The 24,181-nt window shown below is 42.6% G+C and overlaps 1 protein-coding gene across 1 annotated transcript in view; it reads right to left on the bottom strand.

Annotated features, from left to right (window-relative positions):
• LOC129697178 (exostosin-1-like) overlaps positions 1-24,181 on the bottom strand; it is a 321,873-nt gene that overhangs the window by 11,004 nt on the left and 286,688 nt on the right. The window contains 1 exon segment of the mRNA XM_055635487.1: positions 15,257-15,428. Coding sequence (XP_055491462.1) covers positions 15,257-15,428 — 172 coding nt within the window.

Raw genomic sequence — 24,181 nt, 5'->3', positions numbered from 1 at the left:
TCAAAAACATACTGTAAAACATACTAAAAAAACAAAAAAAGTAGAAAAAAACGGACACGCTGCTGACAGGGCGCCGGCTTGCAGCGCCCCCACCGATCCACATTATTTAACAAACTACTGAACATATTTCTTCCATAAATTCTTCTAAATATGCAAGCATACAATTTAATGTTTTATTTTTACTATAATGTTATTTCTAATCTCATCTCAGTCATAACTGCCCACCTTCTCCCCTTTGATTTCTACTCTCTCCTACCAAGGAAACATTCTCAACGCATTTACTCCATCAAGTCCCCCAGAATCTTTAACATGCCAATGAAACTACTAGTCTTGCTTTATCACACTTGGTTTAATCTGTTCAAGTACGAAAATTTCACCATTCCAAATTTAAATCTACTAAACATTACATCACCACCATGCAGATAAAAATATCTTTCCTCAGACGAGGAGAACAAATCTGCACATTGTACTCAAAATGTCAGCTCAGCAATCCCTTGTCCCACTGTCGAAGGACCTATTTATCTATCCTTGCTAACAGACCACAGTTCCATCTTCCTTCTTAAGTATCTGCTGAGCCTGTACGCCAATTTTTGTGTTTCTTTATGAAGTTTGAGAAGAGTGGGGGAGAATTTGTCAGTAGTCAATAGTTTGCCTATTAATTCTAATTTGGTGATATTCATGTTATGATCCTCCTTTAACTTTTCATATTGGTTACTTGTTCGTTTTATCATGCAATGTTTCACTGGTGCCTATTGGTGTGATGTCAAGTACAAAATATTTAACATATCTGCCATTCTTTCTCCCCATTATTTCATCACTTCATATTATAAGGAACTAATATTTAGTTTAATTATTTCTTCCATTTTTACATCCTTTAAAAATCTTTACAATTGTTTTTGTATTTACTGGTGGTCTATATTTATAGACAGCTTTCATCATCCCAGATTATTGAGAGAGACAAGAGAAAAGATTGCAGGAGCCTTAACAAAGATATTTTCAGGTGAGGACACAGAAGACTGGAGAGTAACTAATGTTGTCCCCTTGTTTAAGAAGGGAAATGGGGCGAATCCAAGAAATATAGGTCAGTGATTGTCCAGTCAATGGTAGGAAATCTATTGGAGAGGATTGTTTGGAATATGATTTACTCACATTTCGAAGATAATACGTTAATTTCCGGCTGTCAGTAGGGGTTAGTACATGGCAGATTGGATTAATCTTCATCTGCCATTTCTTTGTCCATTTCTGTGGCTGATTTATTCGGTACCCGGACGCGGCGCCGACAGACAAGAGGCCGAAGCAAAGAAGCCGAAGCCACAGAACCGAACAGAAACGAGGCCGAAACGCCAATGAACCGAAAGGCTGCGTCACCTAAAAGCAAACTTACAGAATGGCCGCTCAGTCGAAATACCATCTACCCAAAAGGCGGCGGCGCCTACAGGCCAACGGACCAACTGCCACTCAACAGAAAAGTCCAATAATGGACTTGACGTTGCCGGGGGGGCGGGACTTGTCAGCAATTGGTCCAGACCCCCGCGTCCATCACATCACTGTGACGGCATGAACATTGTCCCAAACCTCTGCTCCACCCGACCCGCGGAGGGTGGCCGTGGGAGAGTGGGGGCTGTCCCGAGGAATGCGCACCTTCGGCCGCTTTCAACTTGGTGCTTGGGTTCAGATTGCCCAGTCACCGATGGCTTGTGTGGGAGAAAATGAAGGGGGGGGGGAGACAAGAGAAAAGATTGCAGGGGGGGGGGGGAGTAACTAATGAGAGGAAATGGGGCGAATCCAAGGGGGTCCAAAATGGTAGGGGGGGGGAAGAGGGGGGCTGTCAGGGGTTAGGGGCAGGGAGGGGGGGGGGAAGCCGAAGCTACAGAACCGGGAAACGGGGGGGGGCGACGGGGGAGAGGGGGGGGGGAAGAAGAGGGGGAAGGGTCAGGGGGGACCGGGGGGGGGGGGAAGAGGGGGGGAAGAGGGGGGGGGGGGCGCACCTTCGGCCCGCTTTCATGGGGATATGGGGGGGGGGAAAAGGGGGGGGGGGGGGGGGAGGGGGGGGAAAGGAGAGGGGAAAGGGAGGGGGGGAGGGAGGAGAGAAGGGAAGAGGTGGAGGGGAGAAGCGGAGGGAGAGAGGGGAGGAGGAGAGGGGGGGGGGGGCGGAAAAAGAAGGGGGGGGGGACTATGAACCAAAAGGCAGTAGTAAACTAACAAAGAAATTCTTAAAAATTAATATATATAAAAGAAAAACAACTCGTCCAGTTAAATTCTTAATCATTACCAAACGACCTATTGTCAAAATAGGAACAGTAAATCTCTAATAATAACTTAATCAGCTATCAATTGCTCCCGGTCGGAACTTCACCCTCATAAGCCTCCAGAAAGCTGGAAGTATCTTGGGGATTGTTAAAAAAATCAAATGTTACCATTATAGAGTCTAGCTGGATAAAGTAAGGCTAGGCGCAACTTTTTCTTAAACAAATCAGACATTACATTATGGAAATACTATCTAATTTCCAAAAGCTCATAACTATAATCAGGAACAAACCGAAACTTGCATCCTTCATATTCAACAACGCCCAACTTTTTTGCTGCCTGGAGAATATTCTCCTTCATTTGCAAGAAGTGAAACCAAACAATCAAATGTCTCAGTTTATTACCAGATTTCTTCCCAATCCTGTGTGTGTTATCCAAAAATTGAAGATTTTCATAGTGCTGAATGTTGAAAGTCCCCTTTATCATTTTAGAAGCATATTTTATAACAAAACAATTTGCAAATTCAGTCGACGGCTTCTGTTTTCCAGATCCATATTTTTAATCTTGTATTGCTGGAGTGCTTGAGTATTTTCATTCATTCTCCGTTCCAGTTTCTCAATCTTCAAATCTCTCTCCTGGCCAGGGTTCGCAAGTTATCAATTTGTTCCTTTTGTTCATGAGATTCATCTTGTAACACAATCAGCTTGTCTTGAACTTCCTTCAATTTTCTCGAAGCTCCTTTCACCATTTCTTCCAAACTGCAAAATCTTGTTTTCATTTCATTTTTCAGTTCATCGTTCATTTTCGATATTGCTTCTAAGATACTAGAGTCAGAAGCTGTGGCTGTGGCTTTCCCACGTTCCTTCCTTGGAGAGCCTCCTTTCCCTCTTGTCTCCATCCTTTACACTATTAAGACGTATAAAAGTGTTATCAACACTTTATGAAAAGTTAGATCGTGCCTTGAAGTCAAGTAATAACAAGTAACATTGAAAGAGTGGTAAGTAAAAGTTAAAAAGTTAAGGGAGCAAATGAATTTGCAACCTTACAGCATGCTGCCACTAGGAGAGTCTTGATGTGATGGTGGTCGACTACATTAATCCTTCCTGTTTGGATACTTTGGTGGCTCGCACGGCAGAGGACACCACTCTGCAGACACTCAAGTCGATCATCAATCACGGGTCGCCTGACAAACAATACAAGCTACCACTTGCCATTCAGCCCTACTTTCCCGTCAGAGATGAGCTTGCAATTGAGAATGGAATCATCAAGAAGGGCCACAAGGCAGTGATTCCGGCAATGGTCCAGCAGGAGTACTTTGATGCCGTACACAGAGGACACCCCGGTTCTGAGGCAACCGGGCGTTGGGCAAAGAGCATTTTGGGCAAAGAGCCATGTCAGAATGCATACGCTAGAGGGCACAATCCTGCGCCAGCAGAAGGAACCGCTTTTGTTGCACCCTGTTCCCAACCTGCCGTAGTCCACAGTGGCTACCGACATTTTTGATTGGCACGGTAATCCTGGTCGACTCTTACTCCGGGTGGTACGAGATTGATTTGTTCTGCACAACCTCTGCAGCTGCAGTTATCCAAAAGCTTGCGGGAAATATCTTGGTCCATGGGGCGCCTCACACCCTTATGTCCGACAATGCTGGGCAGTTCGCGAGCCAGTGTTTTAAAGACTATACAAAACGATGGGATTTCAAGCACATTACCAGTAGTCCGGATTATCCCCAGTAGAACGGATTGGCTGAGTGGGTGGTCCGCAGCGCGAAACAGGTCATGGAGAGGTCTAGCAGGGCCAGGTCCAACATATTCTTAAATCTCCTCAATCACCGCAATATTCCATGCAACTCTACACTTGGCTGCCATGCTGCCATCAGTCTGAAGAAGGGTTTCGGCCCAAAACGTTGCCTATTTCCTTCGCTCCATAGATGCTGCTGCACCCGCTGAGTTTCTCCATCTTTTTTGTGTACCTTCTACATTTGGCTCGCTGGCCCAACGACTGATGCCCAGACAGACCCAAAACCCTCTTCCCGTCTTAAGGTAACTGCATCAGCCCGACGTCTACGAACCTTAGATGGTTCCAGCATATTGCACCATAAAAGACTGTCTCAGAAGGTGTGTTTCGACCAATCTAGTCATCCACTCCAGTCCCTGACTGAGGCTGCAGACCTTGAAAGGGTATGATCGCATGCGCACAGTAAAGGAGGTATGCCCAGAGCCAAGATCCTATTTGATTCAGTCGGAAGGGGGTCTTTACAGACGGAATCGGAGACATATTCTACCGGTGAATGGACCAGTGCCATCGCAGCAAGTTCTATACAATTTTACAGATGACCCGGACAACGTGTTGTGGACAGAAGATGGGAATGCTTACTTAAACGATGGACATATATCAGCAGACCGTGAATTGGTTTCTACACCAGTGCAGAAGCCGCCAGTGGGGCTGGTGCCGATGGTAAACCCTACCTGCTGAGAAATCCCCTGTGATACCTGTGCTGGTTGAGTCATCGCCTGCAAAGGTCGTACCTGTCGTGGCATCACCTGTAAAGAGTACCGCTGAGGGGCTGTACCGAACGCGTACGGGACGGGTCTGTAAACCCAATCCCAGATACAAAGACTGTGTCCAGATGCAGATCTTGGACTCTAACTAACTGTAACTGACATTACTCCTTTGTATTCACATTGCATCTTCCGCTGCTTCGCTGTAGATTATAGTTCATTTTTACATCTATATATGTGATGTTTTGTATACTTTCAATTTAGTTTATAGGCCTAACCATAAGAAGGAGGATGTAGATCAATCACTATTGCTGATGTGTCCATGTTGGGCTTTGCTGTTGTTCACCCGATCTGTAAGCCTGTTTGGGATTCCACTATACCATCTGGTGGTGTGTGACTAGCAGTTCTAAATTTGATCTGGGACTCAGAGCCTACAATAACTTATGTAATGCTGTCTCTATGTGATGTTATTAAAATACTTATTATGAAGTTGAACGACTCAGTGTTGTCAGCACTTCTTCATACATTCATCAGTCAGAGTATTGAGAATAGAAGATACACAAAATTGCTGGAGAAACTCAGCGGGTGCAGCAGCATCTGTGGAGCGAAGGAAATAGGCGACGTTTCGGGCCGAAACCCTTCTTCAGACAGATTGAGAATAGAGTTGGGAGATCAAGTTGCAGTTATACAAAAAGATAGACACATAATGCTGGGACAGGCAGCATCTCTGGATAGACGGAATGGGTGACGTTTGGGGTCGAGACCCTTCTTCTAAGAGTCAGGGGAGAGGGAAACGAGAGATATGGAAAGGCAAGGTGTGCAAACGAGAGATCAAAGGTGGCGAAGATCAAGGGTCAGGGGAGAGTGAAACGAGATATGAAAGAGCAAGGTGTGAAAACGAGAGATCAAAGGGGATGAAGCTCAAGGAAAATGTAGAATAGATCATTGTTAGCTGGGGGAAGGTGACAATGATGCATACAATGTACAATTTAATCAGTCAGACTGGTCGGATAACTAGGATGGGGGAGCGAAGGAGAGAAAGGGTAAGCAAGGGTTACTTGAATTTAGAGAAGTCAATATTCATACCACTGGGTTCTAAGCTGTCCAAGTGAAATATGAGGTGTTGTTTCTCCAATTTGTGTTGGGCCTTACTCTGACAGTGGAAAAGACCCAGGACTGGTCATAATGGGATTGGGAGGTGGAGTTATAGTGATAAGCAACTGGGAAATCATGTAGGTCTAAGTGGATGGAACGGAGGTGCTTAGCGAAATGATCGTCGAGCCTGTGCTTGGTCTCGCCGATATATAAGATTCCACATCTGGAACGGCGGATATAGTAGATGTGGTTGGAGGAGAAGCAAGTGAACCTCTGCCTCAGCTGTAAGGACTGTCGGGGTTCTTGGATGGAGTCAAGGAAGGAGGTATAGGGACAGGTGTAGGGACTAGGGTTGCTGGGGAAAGTACCTGTGGAGGGAGCGGTTTGGGTGGGAATGGATGATTTCACAGGGAGTTGTTGAGGGAACGATATCTACGGCAAGTGGAAAAGGGTGGAGATGTGACCAGCGGTGGGATCCTGTTGGAGGTGGCAAAAATGTAGGATGATGTGCTGTAGGCAATGGCTGATGGGGAGAAAGGGGAGGACTAGGGGGAACTATGTCTGTTGAAACCAGGGGGGGGAGAGGGAGCAAGTGGCAGAGCTGCGGGGTACCAAGGAGACCTGTGTCCTTCTATGGCCTGTGCCTCATCTGTGAAGGAAGTGGGGATCCCCCGATCGTGTTGCCCAGAGTAGGGGAATCAAGAACCAGCGGACATAGGTTTAAGGTGATGGGAGAAAGATTTGATAGGAACCTGAGGGGTAACTTTTTTTTCTGCAAAGGGTTGTGGGTGTAGAGAACGAGCTGCTGGAGGTGGTAGTTGGGTCAGGTATTATCAGAACATTTAAGAAACATTTAGAAAGGTACATGGATATGATAGGTTTAGAGGGATATGGGCCAAACACAGGCAGGTGGGACTAGGATTGATGGGACATGTTGGTCGGTGTAGGAAAGTTGGGTTGAAGGGCCTGTTTCCACACTCTATGACTCTGCGGCAGTCCTACATATTGTGCTCAGAACAGCTGAGAATATTACAATTCCAATCTACAATCTCTTTCACTCAATCATCAACCCTTCTCCTCTCAGCCTATCTATCGTCTGATGTAGTTATTAAAATTAACACAATCTGCATTACTACATTTGAGATGGAAGCCAAATTTATTTTTAACAGGTAGAATAGGGTTTAATTAAAAAATATATTAACCTGCACAAAAGAAAATCTAATTTTGTAGGAATTAAATTGAAAATAAAAAATAATGTTTAATATGATATTGATTTTCCCCATTAGCCTGAATGAAATCATGACACATATTCCACAGGTACTAATGATTTAAGTTGATTTTTCTACTTGGATGAGTGAGGTAGAGAATAATATTACACTTAAACTCATTTACTGATTTATCCTTTGATTAGCATTTATTTCTCAATTTCGCTACTTTGAATTGCTTGAAACTTCTATTGAAAAATTACATGATGGGATTTCCCTGGGCTTTCATCTGCTCTGCAACTTTTTTTAGTTTAGTTTAGAGATACAGCGCGGAAACAGGCCGTTTGGCCCACCGAATCGGCACCGACCAGCGATCCCCGCACATTAACCCTATCCTACACACAAGAGACAATTTTTACATTTATACCAAGCCAATTAACCTACAAACCTTCACGTCTTTGGAGTGTGGGAGGAAACCGAAGATCTCGGAGAAATTCCACGTGGTCACAGGGAGAACGTACAAACTCCGTACAGGCAGCACCCGTAGTCAGGATCGTACCCTGGTCTCTGGTGCTGAAAGCGCTGTAAGGCGGCAACACTAGCACTACGGCACCCCTTTTTTTTGGTGGAAATTCCATCCAACAGGAACCTTTTGGAACAGCACTATCTGGAGCATGAGTCAAACAGCACAGAAACAGGGTCTGTGGCCCACTCACTCCACATCTATCCCACACAATCCCATATACCAGACTGATTCCTGGGATGTCAGGACTGTCTTATGAAGAAAGACTGGATAGACTTGGTTTATACTCTCTAGAATTTAGAAGATTGAGAGGGGATCTTATAGAAACTTACAAAATTCTTAAGGGGTTGGACAGGCTAGATGCAGGAAGATTGTTCCCGATGTTAGGGAAGTCCAGGGAAAGGGGTCACAGCTTAAGGATAAAGGGGAAATCCTTTAAAACCGAGATGAGAAGAACTTTTTTCACGCAGAGAGTGGTGAATCTCTGGAACTCTCTGCCACAGAGGGTAGTTGAGGCCAGTTCATTGGCTATATTTAAGAGGGAGTTAGATGTGGCCCTTGTGGCTAAGGGGATCAGGGGGTATGGAGAGAAGGCAGGTACGGGATACTGAGTTGGATGATCAGCCATGATCATATTGAATGGCGGTGCAGGCTCGAAGGGCCGAATGGCCTACTCCTGCACCTAATTTCTATGTTTCTATGTTTCTATTTACAAGGCTTGCACCAGATTTTACCACTCACCTACCTACTCAGGGCAATTTACAGTGGCCAATTAACCAATCAATCTAAGATAGACACAAAATGCTGGAATAACTCAGCAGGTGAGGCAGACTGAGAAGGGTCTCGACCCGAAACGTCACCCATTCCTTCTCTCCATAGCTGCTGTTTCACCCGCTGAGTTACTCCACCATTTTGTGTCTACCTTCGATTTTATCTAGCATCTGCTGTTCTTTCTCACACACAACTCATCAATCTATATGTCTTTAGGATATTGGAGGAAACTCAAGCACCAAGAAGAAACCCATGCAGTCACATGGAGAACATGTACCGGAAATCAGAATTGAACCAGTGTCATCGGTGGTTTGCATCAACAGGTCTACTAATTAAACCACTGTGTTGTAATTGATAACAGAGGAAAAGTGTCATCTTAACTTGGTTGGTGCAGGAACAAGATAAGGGCGAGAGACAAATATGTAAAAATATGGAGTAGATGGGTGAGAGGTACAAAGTGTACCTGTGAAACCGTGGGATTTTTGTGGGATTAAGGTTTTCTGTAGATGGATTTTGGAGGTGATAGTGGGCTGAGAGGAGGCGAATGATTGATGATTGAGTTAAAGAGATTGTAGATATGTCTGGATCCTGAGAGAGTAGAGAAAATTTGCAATTGAAGTGGAGCCACACTGCCCTTACTGGTTCTAAAAAGGAATGGACATCCTTTGCTTGCATTTTGAGAGGCTGGATTATATTTGTCTAGAAGGCATGTTGTGTATTTGTCTTGGTCTAGAGAAGTTAGAGAACTATTCATATTTATATCTGGAGGAAATCAAATGTCTTTGTCTACGTCTAGAGGGAGTAGAAAATATTCTTGGACTAGAAAGAATAAGCAGATCTATGAAAGGGCAGTAACAGTATGGGGAAACCCAAATATTTTGACGTTCATTAACTGCTCTCATGCCATGACTGATTGCTTCAATTCAATGATACTTTATTGCCACAGGTACCGAGGTATAGCAAAATGCTTGGTTTTGCATACAACCCACTAAAATAGTAAGATTAAATGAGAACTTACCAGTTTGAAGTTTGATCTGTATTTTATGAGGAGTTACAATGAGGGATTACGTGAAGAACCCGTTCAGCACGCATGCGCGGCATACTTCAAAGCAGCGGTGTGGAATCACAGATAGACACAGTTATTGAAGTAAACATAGTAAAGATAAGGAGACATCAGTTTATGAATTTGACCCATATTATTGAGGGTGGGAGCGGAGGGCACGTAATCCCTCATCGTAACTCCTCATAAAATACAGATCAAACTTCAAACTGGTAAGTTCTCATTTAATCTTACTATTTTACTTCGGAGTCACGTGAGTGATTCCGTGAAGATTTCAAAGCTCTGTGATTTCAAACCGTGTAACAGTTATTACTACATCACTGCCGAAGTCTTTGAGGGAGGAAGTGTGTTATCGTAATCAACCAATGAATCTGTTTGTAGAAAAACACAATGGTATTTTTTAACAATAACAACAAAAAAATTAAAATTGCTCCCCTGGGCTTAAATTAAATATTTGCAGTCTGGAAATCTTTCCTGCAAATAAAACAGGTTTTGCCAACGGCTTATTATAAAATTTCTGAACGGTCTTTCCCCCCACCATCCTGCTGTAGCTAGGATGTGGTTTATAGGCATGTCCATTCTTTTAGCCATCGACGTGGATGCTGCCCTGGTGGAATGAACTTTGTACATGTTAGTTTTTATCCCAGCAGCTTTTAGCACCTGCTTGAGCCATCCCGAAATGGCTCGTCACCCGACCATAAGGTTTTTTATGACTGACCCACAAGGCTTTTCATCTCCCTCGAATATTTTGGTTGTGTCTATGTAGGATAATAGGGTCATGGCACATAACCGTGTTTCTGGCGGGTAAGCCCGGAATTCCACGACTGGATTTGGTGTTCCTGGTCTGCCCTGTTTGATCATTCCCTGGACAACGACAGAGATCTAGTCTGGAGCTGTGAGCATGGTGTCCAGTCGCAATAGGTGTTGTGACTGGACCCTCTGTGCAGCTACAAGTGCCATCAACATGAGTGTTTTGCGCATAGATGGTTCCAGGTTGAGGGATCTGGCAGGTGGCCATCCCCTGAGGTATGTCAGCACCACACTGACATCCCATATATGGGTGTACCTTGGTCTAGGGGTTTAGAGTTGTAAATACCCTTCATTAGTTTGACCACCAGCTGGTGGGACCCCATGGCCTGTTGTCCTGGAGCTGGTTTTGAAATAGACAGGCAGGGCAATTCTAGCTGTGTTGATGGCTCTGTAGCTGAAGTCCTTCTCCATGGTGAAGGTTCACCAGGAATTCCAGTACGTTGGTAACTGTAGCGGTTGAATAGGTGGTCCCTGTACCCAAGCAGTACTTCTCCCATTTTTTGATGCTGGACAAGTGCTGTTTTTCAGTGGATGTTCGGAGGGATGCTGACATGGTGTCGACGGTTTGTTATTATAATCCCAGTCCCAGAAGTGGTTTGTGCAGAATCTGCAACCAGGAGTTTGATTTTTTCATGACACGGGTGGCTTGTGCCCGACACTGGGTGTTAACAACTCTGGGTCACTGGGGAATACCATCGGAGTTTCAACAACCATGGAGTGTAGGCCAGGCGGGTACTATCATGGAGTATTGGGAACCATCATGGAGTTCAACAATCATGGAGTATTGGGAACCATCATGGAGTTCAACAATCATGGAGTATTGGGAATCATGGCTGTGTAGGCCAGTCAGGTACTATCAAAATACCTGAAGCAGAGTCCATTTGTACTGTGCATAGTCCCCGACTGATGAGGCAGAAGGGAGGAAATGCATAGAAGAAGAATTTCCCCAATCCAGCGCGAACGCATCTACCGCTGCTGCCTCAGGGTCTGGTTCCCAAGCGACTTACATAGGTACCTGGTGATTTAGCCTCGATGCAAATAAATCGATATCTGGCGTGCCATATTGCTTGATACCTTTTGTGAAAAAATTTTTGGGGGTTTTAACATCCATTCGATGTTGTCATTAAATTTACGTGACCTGGTGTCTGCCACTGTATTTAGCTTACCTGGCAGGTAAGTTACTGATAGCCAAATATGTCTTTGGACACACCATTGCCAAATTGTGTTGACCAACTTGTCGCATGATACCGATTTTATGCCGCCCATATGGTTAATGTAGGCCACCACCGTAGTATTATCTATTTATAACCATACATGCAAGTGATGCATATTTATGCATATGCTTTTAAACCATAAAAGTCACCCAACATCTCTAGATAATTAATGCCCAGTGTAAGTGGTAACGATGATTCTGGGTTAGTCCATCTACTACTTGTGCTGGATATAGAGTTAGTTGCTCCCCAGTCTTGAGCACTGGCATCTGTTTGGATAACTGAAGTAGGGTTAGTGATGATAATAGGCTGAAACTATGTCAAACGTTTTTTGCCCACCACTGTAGTTCTGATATTACTTCAGTGGGTAACTTCATGAAACGACCATAATGACCTGTATGTCGTTTTTGGTACAAAGGTCCGAATTATGTAGCCGGAAATGCTGCTACCATTTTCCCAATTACTCTTGTTACTTGTCGAGTGGTTGGTAGTTTGTTGACCATTAAATTGTTGCATGATTGTGCTAATTCAACTATGTTGGCTCTTGGCAATGTTATAGTCATGTAGACTGAATTAATTATGAAGCCCAAGTAGTCCATGATAGTGGATGGCTTCAACTTAGATTTATCTGGATGTAAGACAACCCCAGGGCTTCGAATAACTGTTTGGTAGCTAAACAGCTAACAAAGTCAAATTCATGGTCTTGCCTACCATTTAGGATATCACCAAGATATGCCATGACAATATGTTTTTGTCTTCTGAATATTGCCAGAGCTGGTTTTAGTGTCTGGGTGACACTCTTGGGCTGATGTGAGCCCATTGGGTAACGCTTTAAACTGCTATAGCTGCCCCATCCAGGTAAATTTCCGGTATCTGTGATGATCCTAGTGAATGGTACTAAATAGTAAACATCTTTAAGATGAATGCTTGCCATGAAGTATCCTTTGGAATTTAGTTGTTTGGCACTAACAATTTTGAAATGTATATACATAACAAACATATTTAGTGGTTAAATCAATAATGATGCGACATCCATCATCTTTTTTGGGTTTAGTGAATATATTTGATACGAATTGCAAGGGTTCAGGTTTTCCCATGATACCCTTTGTAATTATTCTCACCAGTTCAGCTTGTCCCTCTTGTTTCTTTAATGGAGAGGGGAAAAATACCCTCTGGGGCGTATGTTGACCTGGTGGCAATTTTTCTGGTATGAATTGTATTCACTAATGCCATTGAGTATATACTGATCGCTCGTGATAGACTCCCATGTGGTAGTATTACTCTATATACTGGTAGGACCCAGACCCACCTACCTCCATGGTTATGGGTATTCTTCTGTTTCCTGCCGGTCCAACTAGTGTTGCACGCCGCCTGACGTGGCGGTGACGTTGGGGGGTGGCACATTTTCCATGGGGTCCGCTCTGGGCCCTGGTCTAAAGAAGACTTTCGGTAATAGATGCGGACCCCGAGCTTTCATCAGTCCGATATGGTAGACGTTGACTGATGGATGCGATAGGGTGCTGCTGCTTAGGAATTACTGTTTTTGGTTACTCGTACCGGCCCTGCCTCATGAGCCGAAAGTTTTGTAAAACCTCTTGCATGTCCTTCATATGCTTTGTGGGGTTTTTTCCCCAAACAGCAGTGGGTCTGGCTCAGTGGCTGGGGTATGCACAACCCTACAATGTAGGATTTTATGGCAGGTCTTATGACTTGTTTACGAAGGTTGTGGTCTCTCCGTATTTGTCCATGGAACGAGGAGAAAAAAAACGATGTGATGGCTGTCGTTAGGCTTTTAACGGCCTCCTGTACGTGGGGTTTCCACGTAGCTGTCCACCACACCTAGCAGCTCTTCCTGTTCCTGCACCCCTTGCATACTCCCGATGGAAAACGCTCCTCCGTGGAGTCGAGCGGGGACAGGTCTGTTCCGTTGCTGCCCCCGCAGATGGACGCTCCTCCGTGGAGTCGAGCGGGGGACAGGTTTGTTGCAGAGCCTTTCTTCTCTGCCGGACAGCAGAAGGCTCCCTGTGAAAGGAAACTGACGTTCTTTCACCTACATAGCGGGAGAGCCCGACTCCCGCTGTGCCGCTGTTGCTCTGCTGGACGTAATGTCACGCATGCGTGCTGAACGGGTTCTTCACGGAATCACTCACGTGACTCCGAAGTAAAATCATATAGCAGACCTCACCTAGGCAGTGCACAAGGGTCGCCACGTTTTGGCGCCGACAATGGTACATTCTATCTTTTTTATAATTAAAGTGCATGAGAGAACTGCTTCAGAGCTACAAGTTGCTGTCAACTTTTCTCCATTAAAGTCTTTCTTAAATTTAATCTTTTTTTTTTAAATTTATGATAATACAAAAAAAACAACAGCATTTTAAAATAGTATAATCACATCTCAAATCAAATTATTTTTGGCTTAAAATGTTAATTGGCAATATACATAGAAAGACATAGATTCATACAACATGGAAACAAGCCTTTCGGCCCAACTTGCCAATGCCGTCTAACTTGATACTAATCCCACCTATCTAGAGGTTCACTTGTACCTCCTCCAACCTCATTTACTGTATCCGCAATTTCAGGTATATATCAGTGAGACCAAGTGCAGGCTCGCCGATCGTTTCGCTGAACACCTCCGCTCAGTCCACCCAAACCTACCTAATCTCCCAGTTGCTAAACATGTTAACTCCCCTTCCATTCCCACACTGATCTTTCTGTCCTGGGCCTCCTCCATTGTCAGAGTGAGGCCCAGCGCAAATTGGAGGAATACCACCTTATATTCCGCTTGGGCAGTTTACACCCCAGCAATATGAATATTGACTTCTCTAACTTCAGGTAACCCTTGCCTTCCCTCTCGCTCCATCCTCCCTCCCCCCTTCCCAGTTCTCCGACTAGTCAGACTGTCCTTGTTTACACCCCAGCCGTATGAACATTGACTTCTCCAATTTCAGGTAGACCTTGCATTCTCCCTCCTTCCCCTCCTCTTCCCAACTCTCCCACAGCCCACGGGCTGACAGCGGCCCATAACCCAAAATCATCCAGCCCGCAGGCGGATTTATTTTCCCGTAATCATCCGGCCTGCCGTGTGCAGTCGAGGGCATGGAGTAAAGCCGCGGGCATGGCCTCGCACCTTCTGTGAACACGTGATTTGATGCCTGACATCTGGGGCGGGGTGAGGGCGTGATCCATGTGGACACGTGATAGATGTGGCCCGCTAACCACTCACAGACATGCGTCCTGGCCCCTATGCAGATCAAGGTTGCCGACACCCGATCTAAATGCATGTAGATCTTATCCTTCAGGATACTCTCAAGTAGCTTTCCAACCATGGCTGTTAGGCACTGTCGGGAAATGTGCCACAAAATAAATATTGGGACATATTGCACCAGAAATACTTTTTTTTTTTAATCAATCAATTAATTTTCCATTTTATAAATGAGTGAGTCAACATTTGCTAAACACTACACTTTCTTGTATTCTACTGTTTATGGCTAACACTCTAAATGGCTTAAAACATCACAGATTCAGGTTCGAAAGCATCTCTTTGAGACCATGAGGTTCCATAAGTCACTGCGCTTCAGTTTTCATGGAACAATTAATTATAATATTGAATGTATTCCTAATCACTAAAAGAATCTGTGGTTCAACATAATAAATTTGAGTTCAACCGTTTTTCAGTTTTCTTGAAACACAGTCCTTCTGGACTATCCTTAAGAATTATGTTGTTTTCTAAGTTGCCATCTGCTTTATGCAGCAGTACATCAATGTTTTCATTTAAAGATAAATAAAAATATATTATATGATGAGAGATTTGATCAGCATATTACGCCTACCTGCTGCATCATTGTTTCTTTATACTGCTTTTTCTGTGTGACTTTAATTGGAGGAAGTTTAGTGATAGCCGAAACCAGAAAATTCATGAGGATATCTTCACAGTTGGACATCTGATCTATCATGTTGTGAAGACTGGCTGGCAAATAATAGCTGTATAAGTAGTGATAGTATCTAGAATCAAAAGAAAAAAATGTGAGACACATCTATCACTCAAATAATGTTCTCGTACACACAATATCATCAAAATAGCAGTATAATATACTAGTATATCATTGCCTCCTTATATTGGAATACTTTTTTATTAAACTGAAGAATTTTAAAGGCTGCATTTTAAGAAAAAAAATCCCAAGTTCATGCTAGCCAATTGAAATTCAAAACAAAATACCTTTGTGTAAAAATTATATTCATATTATTTAAGCATGATTTTCAAATTAGCTAGCAGAAACATATTAAAGATGAAATGCACAAGGACTTACAACCCAATTTTAGAGTATTCAGTAAAGTTTCAACAAGCTTTACTTTCCTTTTTTTCAGTCAAATCTTCTTCTCAGTCACACAACAAAAGAGAGAAAGGATAAATAAATATTCTACTTGAGATTTTAAACATAGGCTGCTTTTATTTTGTGTTAATCTAGTTGATCTAGGCTCTTTGTCTGCATATCTCAAACCTAACATCACGAACCTGGGGATTAAAGGGGACCCTGAGCTTAGATTTGACTGTCAGGTAAGGGCTGTTGTTAAATCTGGTTTTTTCCATCTGAGGCAGCTGGCAAAAATAAAGCCGATTTTGTCAAGGAAGCACTTTGAGACGGTAATCCATGCCTTTGTTACCACCCGGCTGGATTACTGCAATGCACTGTATCTGGGGGTTAGTCGGTCCTCCATCGCCCGTCTCCAGATGGTACAGAATGCAGCTGTTCGTCTCTTGACAGGCACACGAAAGCATGATCATGTTTCTCACCTTTTGGCCTCTCTCCACTGGCTGCCTATTCAGTATAGGATTCGTTTTAAAATTATTTTATTTACTTTTAAATCCCTAAGTGGTCTTGCCCCGTCCTACCTATCTGAGCTTCTTCACCCTTATTCGCCCTCCCGCTCTCTCAGGTCAGATGATCAGCTGCTCCTGATTGAGCCAAAGACTAAGCGGAAGCTCAGAGGGGACCGTGCCTTTGCTGTGTCGGCTCCGAGATTGTGGAATGAATTGCCTCTGCACGTTAAACAGGCCCCTTCTCTAGCTGTTTTTAAATCACTCCTGAAGACATATCTATTCTCCATGGCCTTTGTAGACCAGTGAGGTGTCGAATTGTTTATTAACTTTATTTGCTTGGTTTTGCTGCGTTGTTTGTACTTGTGTTTTATGTTTTTTAATTTATTGTTTGGATTTTTGTATGTAATTTATGCGCCTCGTGTTAGTTGTATGTTCTGTTGTTCTGCCTGTTTTATGATGTCTTGCTTGTTTTCTTTTTTCTGTACAGCACTTTGGTCAGCTTTGGTTGTTTTTAAGGTGCTTAACAAATAAAGTTATTATTATTATTATTATTAATATTTAATTCTCTCCTATTGTACTTGAAGTAATGTTCTTTTGATGAGATTATCTTTAAAGGGCCTGTCCCACTTAGGCGATTTTTCAGCGGACTGCCGGCGAGTGTAAAGTTTGCGGCACTAGCCTGAAAAACTGGGAACTGGAACGCAACTGTCATAGTGGAGCACACACACACAAAAACACATCGCAAAGACGGGGGCCAGGGAAAGCGGGAGGGGGGAGCGCTATCTGAAGTTCACATGGTGCAAAGCCAAGGTGATACAGACATACACCGCGATGAACAGGAGGGTTAAGACAGTAAGCACAGTGTACGGTAAGTCCTTTAATAGAGGGGAGGGGAGGGGGGGGTGGGGGGAGAAGGGAGGAGAAGGGAGGAGATACTTTTAAGAAGCCAGACAACTTTTAATAAGCCAGAGATACACAGCTGTGAAGTTTGGCGGGCATTTAACATTACCGGTCGGTTCTCCTTGGTTCTGAAAACTCGTGCTTTTTCCGCCAATGAGCCAATAAAAATGCCCGGTCAGCAAAGGCGATTCACTAAAACTACCCATGACTACCTCGACCATCTACAACTACATGGTGACCCCACTACAACTGCACCTACGACTACAAAAGTATCGATTTTCTCCATGACGACCAATTTTTGGCGAGCGCAGAGTCTCCTGCACTCGCCTAAAAAGTCGCCTAAGTGAGACAGGCCCTTTAGTCTCCTAAACATTTGTCCAATTTTATCCTTCATGTCATCTGTGCTTTAATAATGGTATACTCTCCCTCCTTTCAGGCATTAAGAGATTAGTCCCAACGATTCTATTGTCTATTATCTATTGATTCCTCAATTAAAAATCCAGTTGATTTTGGTAAGCTTGTTTGGCTGATGTCGCTAACAGTTTTATTCTTGTTTCTAAGTCTCATAGTGGCTTCTTTGACTTTCATTGGCACAACCTTGGTCCTCGTGATGATAAACAGCAATAAAAGTTTCCAAAGGTGGAGGAAAACTAGGTGCTGAGAGCTCTCTTATACCTGCATTAAGGAGGCTTTTAAACACGTCTGAGCAATTACAAACACCTGTGAAGCCATGTGGCCCAAACATTATGGTGCCTTGATATTAAGGGGGGGGGGGGGGGGGGGGGCTATGTATAAATGCAGCTGTAATTTCTACATGGTGAAACCAAAATGTATAAAAATACCCTTTAATAAAATCTGACAATGTGCACTTTAACCACATATGATTTTTTTTCTATTACAAATCTCAAGTTGTGGAGTACAGAGGCAAATAAATAAATGATGGGTCTTTGTCCCAAACATTATGGAGGGCACTGTATCTAAATAGAGTTATTTTATGACAGTTATCTCATCTGCTTCTTGAGTACTCATGAACTTTCCTCCAAGATCAGAACTAGGGGTGTTATTATTGCATTGTCTTCATTTCCATGCACAAATCTTTCAACGTCAAGATACACCACATATTTATTAAATCTACATACAGCAAGGGTCTGCAGTCATCACATCTTCGAGTTGCTATTCGTTTCTAACTAGCGTAAGCTAGTATGAAATAGCCAATCTACAAATATGGCATGCAAACTATATGATTTGGGGAATATTCATATCAATAAAATACTCTGTAATTAATCTGACAAGAAGCTTAAACCAGACCAGCCATATAAATACTTTTGCTTACTGAACAGGATGTGGATCCTGTGATTCCTGACTGTTAGTTAAATGGAAAATGATGAATGTGATAGAATATGAACTTGAATCTTAATACCTCCGAGGAAACTCGAACTCACAAACTCTCTGTTTAAATGAACCTGCTTGGCTCCTGAAGCATTCACTTTCTTCACCACTTCCACATCGTGGCTGCAGAAACCATCTAGACGATGCCCGACAAAAACTCTCCAGCATCTTCAATAAACCTGCGATCCCTATCATTTAGAAGTACAAGGGCAACAGATGCATAGGAAAAGCACCAACTACCAGTTCGAAGCATGTTCCGTCCAACTCATTCACTGGATTTACTTACAGATGCAACAATGATTTCTCATTACTGGTTAAACTGTAGCAAGAATACTTTTGCCACACAGACTGTGAGGACGAAAGAAACTGGCTTCTTGCCACCTTCTCAAAAATGTAAGGCAAGGACGATAGTGCTAGCCATGGTTCCATAGGTAATTTTACTGTTTCTCGGTACACGTGACAATAAAGGACCATTGAACCATTGAACTGAGTTTCAGCTTTTACAGAACAATTAACTGTAATATTGATCTGAGGGTCCTCTGTATCCCGTAGTTCAGCACTTGCTCCCCCTCCCCTCAGACCAGTTCTCCTGGTCCTTGCCTTTCACCCCACAATCTATGGATTCAGTGTCCCCAATGTGGCTTCATTTACATCGGTGATACCAAACGTTGACTTGGTGACCTTTTCACCGAACTTTGTACTCAGACTGCCATAGGTTGCTAGATCACCGGGTTGCTAACCATTTTAAGTCCCCTTCCCATTCCCATACTGACTTGGGATTCCCTCTGTTGCCAGTGTGAGGTCATAAGTTTTAAGAACAGCACCACATATTCCACTTGGGTAACTTACAACCGATGGGTATGAATATTGAATTCTCTATTTTAGGTAACAAACCTACGAACAACACCCACCATTCCCCCCCCCTTCCTTGTGCCCCACCTGGATGCGTATCCATTTCTACATTTCCCCTTGTCCTGTCCACTTCCTGTTATATTCCTTCCTCTGCTTTTATAGTTAATGCATCTTTCTTCATATCTCACTAACCTTTTTTTCCCGCTCTGGCATTTATCCAACCATATGCCAATCAAACTCCTCCTCTCACCTGCAACTACCTATCACTTGCCAGGCCTCTTCCTGCCGCACCTCTCTTCCAGCATTCTCACACTTACTACAATCAGTCTCAAGAAGGTCCTGACCCAAATCGCCACCTATCCATATTCTTCAGAGATGCTACCTGTAAAATGTTTTGATTGACAATCACAGAATGGTCTACATTTGTATGATACATTTGCAAACATCGCCTCATCTTGGCAACTTCATAGCATTTGGGATTCAATGGTGGCTTTGACATTTGCTGGTCACAGCCAGGGCTCCCATTTTTACTGATCATGGTAATAATTTAGATCCTTGATATATTTGTTCTTCACTTTTCCCATTACTTCTGCATCATCTTTTACCATGTATCATCTCTTTTATTATGTAATCATTTTTGGTCTCCATACTTTCATATTTGTTCTATTCTTTCTTCCCATTTTTCCTTTTCAGTTCGATTAAAACCAGTTACGACTATAACAGTTCCAGGTTTGCAAAAATATCTGATTATCTATATTGTTTCTTTTACCATCGGCATTGTCTAATCCACTCAGAATTTTTCCTGCATTTTCTATTTTAATTTCAGATATTTACCATTTACAGCATTTTTTTGTTACAAATTAATCTCTACCTTTTATACAGCTCTGAAACTATCCACTAAATGCATGATTTTTAACATGTTTCAATCAAATGTATGTCTTCTATTCTTAACTAGTTATGTCAAGCTGGTGAAAGGCAATGTAACATAACAAAATGACTGAGATGTGGAATTGTAGATTATGGACTTAAACCCTTGTTTCATAATTAGGATTTGATTTGGTTTGTGACACCACAATTAGTAATGTTGCATTGCCCAGTTTCTGTATTATAAAAGACATGCGCCTTAACATTCCTTTATTCTGCAACTTACAATCTTTTAATTTGTGTATATGCTATTCTCTAATACTTCTCAGTCTCTTTCTTGACGTGAATTCACATGGTAATGCTTCTAGTTGCAGATTTTGATATAATAATGTTCCATTAATTTGAATATGATCCTTTGAAGCATACATAATTGAGATCCAACAAGCTTTCCACTGATCAGTGCTGATGATACAGCAGCTCTTAATTTATCGCATTCTACTTATCATAAAATTATCTCGACATATTTTTACTGGTACTTGTCTTAATCCGTTGAAAGCAATATTGAGCCACTTTTGGTTTATATGCATGCTGTCACCCAGCCGTGAAATTGCACTGCTGAAACAAAAATGAATGCAAGAGAAATATCTATTAAGAAAGTTCAATAATTTAACAAAATCATTCAAATTATAGCTTATTTCAGTGTGAAATTGAGAAAAACTGTAGAAATAGAATAAATACGGATTTCAAGCATCACACAATGATGGAAAATGCCCCTGATAGCTTCCAATCTAATGGATTATTATATTATTGATGGCTATCATGAGAATACATTGGCAATTGTAGGTTGACACATTTGGTAACAACCTTTACATGCTCAAAGAGGTAATAATTTGCAATTCCACATTAGAACCTAACTATGTAATCTAAAATGTAATTTTAGCCTAAAACTATATAGCATTGCTGGAGTTTTATAGACCTAAAATTATTTCACCTGATAGAAATATTTCTTATCAAAGAGAAAAGTGAAATCAAATAAATTATCCCAGAAACTCAAGTGCTGCCTTCTGCTTAACAACAAAAACATTTTTCCTGCAATACTGGAGCTCGGAAGCAGCAAACTAGCATCACATTCAGTTCAACATTTCAAACATTACAATGCTGGGAAATGATTGTGGGGTACTCTGAATGAAAAATCAATAGTTGTGACACTTCCCATACTACTGTTTGTTGGATCTACTGTGTCACAACTAAATTTCTTTTGAGTACTAAGCAATTCAACACTACCAATTAAGTAACGTCTTCCTAAAATGAAACCACATGTCATGGTGTAATTGGATTCATGGTCAGCCAGTTTATGATATTCGGATTTTCATCTGAAGGTTCAAATTATTGCTGTTATTTTTGCCCTCACTATGGACATAATAAAACCTAAGAGCTTTTTCAAAATCTATGGAGAAATAGTGTTGAGCTATTGTAACTCTTCTAAATTAAAATATTAAATCATCTCTCCTTTGGTTTATGGTTTCACTGATGGAAAGCCCATTTAGCCATTAATTGTGTTAAGTACAAGAGTAGAACTATTGTTAGGATCCAGCAAAAAGATATAATTAAATATATACGTAAATCAACTATTCCCTCAAGAGTAATCATTCCAACATTCCCCAACTCTCAAAAATAAAACCAACAGAACTTGGATGATTTAACCATTCAATTATGGGCGTGGGGGCACAGGAACCTGTTTCCTGTTTTTTATACCAAAATGGATAACCTCACATTCACCCACATTAAACTTCATCTGCCATGCATCTGCCCACTCCCCCAACCTCCAAGTCACCCTGCATTCTCATAGCATCCTCCTCACAGTTCACACTGCCACCCAGCTTTGTGTCATCTGCAAATTAGCTAATGTTACTTTGAATCCCTTCATCCAAATTATTGATGTATATTGTAAATAGCTGAGGTCCCAGCACCGAGCCTTGCGGTACCCCACTAGTGACTGCCTGCCATTCTGAAAGGGACTCATTAATCCCTACTCTTTGTTTCCTGTCTGTCAACCAATTTCTATCCATGTCAGCACTCTACCCCCAATACCATGTGCCCTAATTTTGCCCATTAATCTCCTATGTGGGACCTTATCAAATATTTTCTGAAAGTCCACTGTCTCAACCTTGTCCATTTTCCTAGTTACATCCTCAAATAATTCCAGAAGATTAGTCAAGCATGATTTCCCCTTCGTAAATCCATGCTGACTCGGACCGTTCCTGTTACTGCTATCCAAATGTGCCGCTATTTCATCTTTTATAATTGACTCCAGCATCTTCCCCACCACCGATGTCAGGCTAACTGGTCTATAATTCCCCGTTTCCTCTCTCCCGCCTTTCTTAAAAAGTGGGATAACATTAGTTCCCTCCAATCCACAGGAACTGATCCTCAGTCTATTGAACATTGGAAAATTATCACCAATGCATCCACGATTTCTAGAGCCACTTCCTTAAGTACCCTGGGATGCAGACCATCAGGCCCTGTGGATTTATCAGCCTTCAGTCCCACCAGTCTACCCAACACCATTTCCTGCCTAATGTGGATTTCCTTAAGTGGATTTCCTTCTGCAATAATTGCAGCTGATTCATTTGTATTTCTTGTTTGGCAACTTCTAATTCTTTCTTTACTTTACTTTAGAGATACAGTGCAGAAACAGGCACTTTGGCTGAGAGTCCTTGCCAACCAGCAATTACCCCGTACACTAGCACTATCCTACACACTAGGTACAATTTACAATTGTTACTGAAGCCTGTAGGTCTTTGGAGAGTGAGAGGAAATTAGAGCATCCAGAGAAAATCCACACAGTCATAGGGATAACTCCATACAGACATCACCGGTAGTGGTCCGGATCAAGCCCAGATCTCTGGTGCTATAAGGCAGCAACTCCACCTCTGCGCCACTGTGCTGCCCTGTGCAGCTGTGTAACTGTTGTGCAGTATTGCCCTGATCATGAGGAAAGGCTACATGGAACACTGGGATTAAGTAGGTAAAAACCTAAGTGAAATGCAGATTAGAAAATAACTTAAATGGCTGAATACAAGGGCCAAAAGGGGCCATGAAAAGTCGCTTCAAGCCTGATTAAAGAACATCTGAAGGCCTTTTCCGCGCACATTAAAAACAAGAGGGTAACCAGGGAAAAACTCAACGATAAAGGAAAGAAGCTCCAACACAGCACCACTGAACATGACATTGGTAAGGTCCCCAGTGGAGGTATCTCTATACGTGTTGCACAGAGCAGTGTTGTGTAATACTTATTTAAGTTGGTTCACGTACTTGCCAGCCGCCTGTCATTTCTATAACATGGAAGAGACCATGTTCCATGTGAAAATGGAGTGTGTGAGGTTGCAACCCCTGTTTGGGTATCTGAAGGGGTTACTTCTCAAGTTTTGGCTGCATTTCAGGCCCAAGCTCCTAATCGTTGGTCACCCAGTCTGTGGTGGGGGGGAAACGAAGGTGGAGGGGTGGAGGGGAGAGGAGGATTTCCCTGTCGGTCTGCTCCTGAGCCGGGCCAAGATAGCCTTGCAACGGTCCAGGCCATGGCAGTCGAGGGTTCTACCTAAGTCGACTGCAGGTCATCCCGGGAGGGGGGGGTCGAGTGCTTCGTGGATATGGATGATAATCTGATAGTCGTTTAATGTTTACAAACTGCTGGGCAGTTTTGATCTTTACAGTATTTTATAACTGTGAAAATGCACTTAAAGCTCCTTGTTAAGGAGAGAATAGACATTGGTAAGGTCGCATTTGGAGTACTGTGAAGAGTCATGATCACCCTGCTGTAAGAAGGATGTAATTAAACTGGAAAGGGTACAAAGAAGATTTATGATGAATAAATCTTCATGTCTAGAAGGTTTGTGTTATAAAGAGAGGCTGAATGGGCTGGATCATTTTT

The sequence above is a fragment of the Leucoraja erinacea genome, chromosome 5 (genome assembly GCF_028641065.1).
Source record: "Leucoraja erinacea ecotype New England chromosome 5, Leri_hhj_1, whole genome shotgun sequence".
NCBI lineage: Eukaryota > Metazoa > Chordata > Chondrichthyes > Rajiformes > Rajidae > Leucoraja > Leucoraja erinaceus.
This window is presented reverse-complemented; position numbering and strand designations above follow the sequence as displayed.